Source organism: Salvelinus sp. IW2-2015, linkage group LG36 (assembly GCF_002910315.2).
Source record: "Salvelinus sp. IW2-2015 linkage group LG36, ASM291031v2, whole genome shotgun sequence".
Lineage (NCBI taxonomy): Eukaryota > Metazoa > Chordata > Actinopteri > Salmoniformes > Salmonidae > Salvelinus > Salvelinus sp. IW2-2015.
Genome location: NC_036875.1, coordinates 29,217,849 through 29,227,039, shown reverse-complemented (window position 1 = coordinate 29,227,039; position 9,191 = coordinate 29,217,849). Strand labels below are relative to the sequence as shown.

The 9,191-nt window shown below is 42.6% G+C and overlaps 1 protein-coding gene across 9 annotated transcripts in view; it reads left to right on the top strand.

The window, feature by feature from the left end:
* Positions 1-9,191, top strand: part of LOC111959579 (nck-associated protein 1) — a 69,982-nt gene that overhangs the window by 47,208 nt on the left and 13,583 nt on the right. For all 9 annotated transcript variants that reach the window (XM_070437715.1, XM_023981241.2, XM_070437716.1 and 6 more), the window contains 5 exons: positions 1,560-1,699; positions 2,589-2,720; positions 3,948-4,166; positions 6,502-6,632; positions 6,989-7,086. In XM_070437715.1, the coding sequence (XP_070293816.1) occupies positions 1,560-1,699; positions 2,589-2,720; positions 3,948-4,166; positions 6,502-6,632; positions 6,989-7,086 (720 nt within the window). The remainder of the gene's footprint in view (positions 1-1,559; positions 1,700-2,588; positions 2,721-3,947; positions 4,167-6,501; positions 6,633-6,988; positions 7,087-9,191) is intronic.

Here is a 9,191-nt window from a genome sequence, read left to right as displayed (position 1 = left end):
TCTTTATTTTATTACGTATCGTTAAGGCCGTCTTTATTTTATTACGTATCGTTAAGGCCGTCTTTATTTTATTACGTATCGTTAAGGCCGTCTTTGTCTTTGCTTATTAATGTACAAGCACCTTTTTCCCCACTCCTGTCGATAAAATAATTTCATTAGGCCAAAGTCATACACAAGTTTTACTGTGRGTGAAGTTTCAAATGCATTCTGTCATTACGAAATGTGTAATGTATTTTAACATWAWWAWWWWWWWTACTGTTTGTTAGGAGTGGTCTGGGTCTGCTCTCGTGTCATTCCTAGCCATCTCATTTATTATAATTACTGAGAAGGGCCGGTCTCCCAGACACAGGTTAAGGCTCATCATTTAGGCRTAATCTGAGTCTGGAACACAGGCCCGTAAGGTACATTGAGTTCATGCCTTGTTATCTGTGTGTTGGAACTATTGTATGTTAGTATGTTGGACCTATTTACTAGCCATTTAAGTTTTTCAACTGATGACTCAATGTAGGTCTTAAGTCAGATATTCTTCAAAATTCTATTTCTGTCATGTACAAGTAAATAGGCTTCGGCGGTATCCAGATTTTCATATTGCTATACCATCCTTCTCGCATCCTGGGATTTACTGTATTACCAGATAACACACAAGGGTGCGCTAAAAACACAAGAAAAGCCCATTGGGCCTCTATTGCCAGAATGCTAACAGAATTAGCACGAACTAAAAGCAAAATCATATAGACGCTGTTAGCTAAATGCTAACGTGCGAAACCAAACATAAGCTAATTGCAAAGACCGGCAAATCCAGCTCATAAAGTTATAAAAGCATAGCCTGTTGTTACTGAATGTCATTTTCAGAGAGTGTGGACATTTTACAAGTGAAAGTGGACGGGAGAAATTGTGCAAATGGAGAAAATTGTGATGCATGCTTTACTGAAAGAAGAGCAGCGTGTGTACATGGAGCAGATGGGAGAAGAACGGAGGAGGAAAACACTAGTAGGAAGCACAGGGAAAAAATGGCAGCTGTACAGAACTCATCCAGATCTCTTTGACTTCTGGCAGAAAGACATTAAGATATCTGATGGCAAACATTTAGTAGTGAATTGTATCCAAGTGTAAGTTAATCAGCTCATATGCGCCGCACAGCAGAGACTCTGATGGATATAGAACACTATGGGTTCACCAGCTCCTGCTGTCTCCTGTTGTGCTATTTACTAACAAACACCCGACTGGCTCAACTGTTCTGGGGAACTATGGTAAGCTTCATCATTTAAAATAATGTGACAGGTAAAATGAAGAATGCAGTCTGCTTTATCTCCTAACGTATTGCACAAGTTGACTGCAGGTAATATCTTAAGTAGCTACAAATATTCACATTTATTGAAAAACTTCAAATAAATAATTTATATACGGTATACCGACCAAGCCTAGTAAATAGAACACGATATAGCCTACATTGTGCACGTTCCAACTAAGTGCCTTGGAAACATAATTTGTCACTTCATTCCTTATTGGTCTGTGGGTGTTAAAGGGGTTTTCCTGTCCCTGCTGTGCTCCTGTTGCAGCTGCTGCCAAAACATTGTGCCAAAACCATCAGTCAGGCGGTGAACAAGAAGTCAAAGAAGCAGACTGGGAAGAAAGGAGAGCCTGAGAGAGAGAAGCCTGGAGTAGAGAGCATGAGGAAGAACAGGCTGCTGGTCACCAAGTAAGTAGTGTACACTCTGTAGGGTCCCTAAGTAAGGTTAGGGACTCTCCCAATGTGTCTATGCTCGATTCGTCCTCTGCTCTTTCTCAAAACAAGTTGGAGGGGAACATCCACTGGAAGGTAACTTTGGATATTCTCCAATTTCGAGGAATCAAGGAAAGATGAAATGGAGACATTTACATTTTTGTCATTTAGCAGAAGCTTTTTTCCAGCGTGACTTACAGGAGCAATTACGGTTAAGTGACTTGCTCAAGGGCACATCGACAGATTTTTCACCAAGTCTGCTCGGGTATTCGAACCAGCGACCTTTTGTTACTGGCCCAACGCTCTTAACCACTAGGCTACCTGTCCKCCTCCCCCTCCATGARCACCTTTCCACTTTCAGATATTTTCAACAGCGCACTGTTATTGGATGGTTTTGTAAGTCATGGTCTGTGTGTCCCAAATGGCACCCTATTCTCTACAAAGTGCACTACTTTTGACCAGAGCTCTGTGGGGACACTGGTAAAACGTAATGCACTACATAGGGAATAGGATGCCATTTGGGATGCAGACATGGTTTTGCAACCTCATCTTCCACTGTGTGTTAAAAATACCATGCTAAGATTTACTGCCATCACTTGCCCTCCCTGCTCTGGGTATTCCACTTGAATTTGGTTCTAACTCTACTACTCTACTCCTAATTCACAGCTTCCAGTAAGCTGCATAGAAACATACCATGGCCAAGGCTAGGATAAAATAGATTCAGGTCTGGGCTAAAAAAGTGATGTGTAAAAACAACATTAGCTGTGGTTCTGGAGGAACTTAATCCATCTGCTCTGTCACAGATTTCCCCTTTAATCTGAACGAAATTAGGTTTTAATGTCTGCCTAACTGTCTGTGTTCCTAGCCTGGATAAGCTTCACACAGCTCTATCCGAGCTGTGTTTCTCCATCAATTATGTACCCAACATGGTGATATGGGAACACACCTTCACTCCCAGGGAGTACCTCACCTCACACCTGGAGATCCGCTTCACCAAGTGAGTACACACACACGCATATGTATGATCGTGCACGAACACACACACACACACACACACACACACACACACACACACAAACTTAGGGAATCCACTCTCCTATTAAAACACCAATCCTCACAGGAGGCTATGAGTGAATTCCTGCAGATAGTCTGACTGCTTCCCACTGTGTTGTAACGTTAGCTGGTCAATTATGAAACCTGTCTCTCCTCCCCAAACACCAATCCATTGACTATCTCATGCAAAAGGAAGGAGGCTTAGTTTATTGTTATAAATCAAGGAACATTGTCATCCATTTGTTCATTTTAATTCAAATCCCCAGAGTTGAACAAAAAACCTCTCCGGGGTTTATGATTTTATCTGTGATTTATTGGTCCAACAGACAAACGTTTTTTTTGGGTCAGAGTGATTTTTGACATGCATCCAGAATGGGGCCTGACCGGTCCAATGAAATAAACATTGTGCTGGAGAGTAACAGGTATTTTCCACTGTGGGAGTTGGGGTTGTGACGTTGGTGATTTGGCTGGTGTGTGTGTGTGTGTGCGTGCGTGCGTGCGCTGGCTGGCTGGCTGGCTGGCTGGCTGGCTGGCTGGCTGGCTGGCCCCTCTCCACAGTACCGTGAACCCCTCCACTGTCCAGGCTTCCCAGAGAGTAGAGGGTTCACACACATACCCCATTACCGCCACTTACCACTCCGCCCTGCTCCTCCAGATCAGCGCAGGATAAAAGTTTTACTGCTCTTAGGTTCCCAGTTCCCAGCACACTTCAGACAGAAGGGAAAAGTGGCTATTTATTTACAAAATGTTCCTAATGCTCGGTCAGGGTGTGAAAAAGCGTTTTACCACTTGTTGCGCCATAGTTTTTTAACCCTGCCATGTTGGATCAGATCTGCCCACTCCACACCAAGTTATCTACGTAGAAATACGGAAAGGTTAGGCATTAGGGAAAACAATACAGCCATTGTTGAACGTTGTTGAAGAGTCGCCCAAACTCCCTGGAGTCCATGTAACTAACAGTAACAGGGATCATTTGCTGTTGTAAATAGGACTTTATAAGTACATTTGATTGATTGATCCCTATTATTCCAATCTTAACTGTTGGATCTGTCAGTCAAATATCAAATTCCTGGACATGATGAATTCCCTCTCTGCATCTGTCAGTGAAATATAAAGAATTGTTCATCGTGCCTTTGATTGATTGACTGATCGTGTTTTGTTCCTTCTCTAGGTCTATCGTGGGGATGACCATGTATAACCAGTCGACCCAGGAGATAGCCAAACCGTCTGAGCTGCTGACCAGTGTCAGGGCCTACATGACTGTGCTCCAGAGCATAGAGAACTATGTTCAAATAGATATCACCAGGGTGTTCAACAATGTGCTACTGCAGCAGACACAACATCTGGACAGTCACGGAGAACCAACCATCACCAGCCTCTACACCAACTGGTGAGCCCTTAACCCTAACCCCTTAACTCCCCGAACTCCTTAACCCCCCCATAACTCCTTAACCCCCCCATAACTCCTTAACCCCCTGAACTCTTAACCGCTCTTGGGTACGTGAGACGTTAGCGTCCCACCTCTTCAACAGCCAGTGAAACTGCTGGGCGCCAAATTCAAATACAGAAATACTCATTATAAAAATTCAGAAAACAAAACATATTTTACATAGGTTTAAAGATTAACTTCTTGTGAATCCAACCACGGTGTCAGATTTTTAAAATGCTTTACGGCGAAAGCATACCTTACGATTATTTGAGAACATAGCCCAGCAGACTAATCATTACAAACAGTAACCAGCCAAGTAGAAGAGTTACACAAGTCAGAGATAAAATTAATCCCTTACCTTTGATGATCTTCATATGGTTGCACTCAGCAGACATTCATTTACTCAATAAATGTTCCTTTTGTTCGATAAAGTCTCTTTATATCCAAAAACCTCAGTTTTGTTTGCGCGTTTTCTTCAGTTATCCACAGGCTCAAACGCAGTCAAAACAGGCAGACAAAAAATCCTAATTGTATCCGTAAAGTTCATAGAAACATGTCAAACGATGTTTATATTCAATCCTCAGGTTGTTTTTAGCCTAAATAATCGATAATATTTCAACCTGACAATAACGTCGTCAATATAAAAGGTAAACAAGGCACTCTCTCGGTCGTGCGCATGAAAAAGCTCTGACACACTTTAGGGTCCACTCATTCAGACTGCTCTTACTTCCTCATTTTTCAGAATACAAGCCTCAAACAATTTCTAAAGACAGTTAACATCTAGTGGAAGGCATAGGAACTGCAATTTGAGTCCTAAGTCAATGGATACTGTAATGTCATTGAATAGAAAATTACAAAACAAAAACAAAAACCGACTTCCCGGATGGATTTTTCTCAGGTTTTAGAGTGTTTTCTATCCAAATCTACCAGTTATATGCATATCCTATCTTCTGGGCCCGAGAAGCAGGCAGTTTAATTTGGGCCTGCTTTTCATCCAAAATTCCGAATGCTGCCCTCTACCCTAGAGAAGTTAAACCCCTTAACCCCCCTTAAATCTTTACCCCCCCTAAACTCTTTAACCCTCCTTAACTCTTTAACCCCTAAACCCCCTTAACTCCTTAACCCCCGAACGCCTTAACCCCCTGAACTCCTTAACTCTTTAATCCCCTTAACTCCTTAACCCCCAAACTATTTAACCCCTGCACTCCTTAACCCCCTTAACTCCTTAACCCCCTTAACTCTTTAACCCCCTTAACAGGAAGACAGTGTAGAGAGGCTAGCACTGGAGTAATATGATTCTAGCACCCGTATTTAGCACTAACTGAAGTTTATTTATTGCTTTATCTGGGTAGCCTGAAAATAGAGCATTGCAGTAGTCTAACCTAGAAGTGACAAAATCATGGATACATTTTTCTGCATRATTTTTGGACAGAAAGTTTCTCATTTTTGCAATGTTACTTAGATGGAAAAAAGCTGTCCTTGAAACAGTCTTGATATGTTCGTCAAAAGAGAGATCAGGGTCCAGAGTAACGCCGAGGTCCTTCACAGTTTTATTTAGAGACGACTGTACACCCATCACGATTAATTGTCAGATTCAACAGAAGATCTCTTTGTTTCTTGGGACCTAGAACTAGCATCTCTGTTTTGTCCGAGTTTAAAAGTAGAACATTTGCCGCCATCCACTTCCTTATGTCTGAAACACAGGCTTCCAGGGAGGGACATTTTGGGGTTTCACCATGTTTCATCGAAATGTACAGATGTGTGTCTCCGCATAGCAGTGAAAGTTAACATTATGTTTCCGAATGACATACCCTATAGGTAAAATATATAGTGAAAACAATAGTGGTCCTAAAACGGAGCCTTGAGGAACACCGAAATTTACAGTTGATTTGTCAGAGGACAAACCATCCACAGAGACAAACTGATATCTTTCCGACAGGTAAGATCTAAACCAGGCCAGAACTTGTCCGTGTAGACCAATTTMGGTTTTCAATCTCCCCAAAAGAATGTTGTGATTGATGGTATCAAAAGCAGCACTAAGGTCTAGGAGCACGAGGACAGATGCAGAGCCTCGGTCTGACGCCATTAAAAGGTCATTTACCACCTTCACAAGTGCAGTTTCAGTGCTATGATGGGGTCTAAAACCAGACTGAAGCGTTTCGTATACATTGTTTGTCTTCAGGAAGGCAGTGAACGGGATCTCTGTGAACATCTGAGAAATTGATTGGTTTGAATCCCAGCCTTGATCATGCCTTCCATTCAATGATGCAGACACCATACATTCTCTGTGCTACAGGTATCTGGAGACCTTACTGCGCCAAGTAAGTAACGGACACATTGCTTACTTCCCAGCCATGAAGGCTTTTGTCAACCTGCCTACGGAGAACGAGCTCACCTTCAATGCAGAGGAATACTCTGATATCTCAGGTAAGCTTCATTAGTTATATTGTCCTTTTAGACACCAATATACATTCATGTTACTGAGAGTGAGTCTGATGATTTACTATCTAGCATATTTAAACATTGCTTTTTTATAGCCATAGCAGTGTTGGATGACACAAGGAATCACTGACAAAACATTACCATCTTATGTCGGAAGGATTGGGATAAAACAAAAACGCATGTATGTTRGACATTTGTGGACGATAAAGCACCTTAAGTATACAGACGATGTATACAGAAGAAGACATCTTGTATTGGCTTAAAGCAGAACGCCAAATTRCCGTTGGACATTTATTGGACAATAAAGTCATCTTATTCCTATCTTCTTCTTCTCTTCTCAGAGATGCGGTCCCTGTCAGAGCTGCTGGGGCCCTATGGGATGAAGTTCCTCAGTGAGAGTCTCATGTGGCATATCTCCTCCCAGGTGGCCGAGCTCAAGGTGAGGGGGCATGGAGGTCAGGGGTTACAGGTCGCGGCCCAAAGGTAATCCAGGGTTAACTCAGGGCAGGCTGGGTCATGTTCATTAGGGCACTCCGCCATAGCAAAAAAAAAAAAAAAAGATATATATTTTTTTATTGGTCTAAATAGTCCCATGCTAGTTTAGGACCACTTTGTTCCGTTTGGTGCCTAATGAACACGACCCTGGTTTCTTGCTTCTCTAATTCCTAGTGTGCGTCCAAAAGGAGACCCTATGCCCTATATCAGGGGTGTCGAACTCATTTTGCKTCGGCCTGCAAATCGGTCTTCAATGAAGTCCGGAGGGCTGCACTGAATGTTTTAAATATTTCATTGCCAATGTGCTGGACAGTCAGTAAATTGTATGAATGTAGGTCTATTATCATTTCTACACAGTTTCGATTTGGTTTTACTAATTTTAAAGTATATCGATTTGTTTTATTATTATTGCTCAAACCACCCARGGGCTGGATTGGACATGTATGTTTGACACCCCTGCTCTATATAGTGTACTACTTTTGACCTAGGCCCTATGGCGGTCTCCTATGGGTTCTGGTCAAAAGMAGTGCACTATATAGGGAATAGGGTGCCATTTCAGATACTGCCTTGTATGAGCCAATAGAGGTTAGATGCTCTTTCCAGAAGCAGAGTTTTTTTCCCCTGGAAACAGAACCAGACCCACAGCGGAGCAATTTTGTTGTTTCTTCATTATTCGTTAATGAGGTGTTTCCCAGAGAAGAGCAGAGGCAGTGTGGGTTACGGCTAACCTCTTACTGCTGACTGCTGACTGACTGACGATGGATCAGGTTCCCTACCCTCACTGAATTTTGGGTAACTAATAAGAATTATATTTWAAAAAAGAGGACGACTGAATTCTGTAGGGTCAGCAAAGTCTTTTTGATTAGATCTTACACTGAACAAAAATATAAACTCAATATGCAACAATTTCAAAGATTTTACTGAGTTACAGTTCATATAAGTATATCAATCAATTGAAATAAATCCATTAATCTATGGATTTCACATGACTGGGAATACAAATATGGTGGTTGGTCACAGATGTGTTTAAAAAAAGGTAGGGGCATGGATCAGAAAACCAGTCAGTATCTGGAGTGACTACGATTTGCTGGATATTGGCGGGAACTGAAACACGCTATCGTACACAGCAATCCAGAGCATCCCAAACATGCTCAATTMGTGACATGTCTGGTGTGTATGCAGGCAATGGAAGAACGGGGACATTTTCAGCTTCCAGGAATTGTCTACAGATCCTTGCGACATGGGGCCGTGCATTATAATGCGGAAACATGAGGTGATGGAGGTGGATGAATGGCACTACAATGGGCCTCAGGATCACGTCACGGTATCCCTTGTGCATTCAAATTGCCATTGTTAAAATACAATTGTGTTTGTTGTCCGTAGCTTAAGTCTGCCCATAAAATAACCTCCCCGCATCCAGAAAACCACTTGCCGCCACGACACCATACACGCTGTCTGCCATCTGTCCGGTAAAGTTGAAACCCGGGTTTCTTCCGTGAAGATCACACTTCTCCAACGTGCCAGTGGCCATCGAAGGTGAGCATTTTCCCACTGAAGTCGTTTACAACGCCGAACAGCAGTCAGGTCAAGACCCTGGTGAGGACAACGAGCACGCAGATGAGCTTCCATGAGATGGTTTCTGACAGTTTGTGCAGAGATTCTTRGATTGTGCAAACCCACAGTTTCATCAGCTGTCTGGGTGGCTGGTCTCAGACCAGCCACCCAGGTGAAGAAGCCGGATGTGAAGAAGCCGGATGTGGAGGTCCTGGGCTGGCATGGTTACACGTGGTCTGTGCTTGTGAGGCCAGTTAAATGTACTGCCAAATTCTTTAAAATGACGTTGGAGGCGGCTTATGGTAGAAAAATGAACATTACCCTTCTCTGGAAACAGCTCTGGTGGACATTCCTGAAGTCAGCATGCCAATTACACACTCCCTCAAAACTAGACACATCTGTGGCATTGCGTTTTGTTACAAAACTGCACATTTTAGTGGCCTTTTGTCCCCAGGCACAGGTCACCTGTGTAATGACCATGCTGTTTAATTAGCT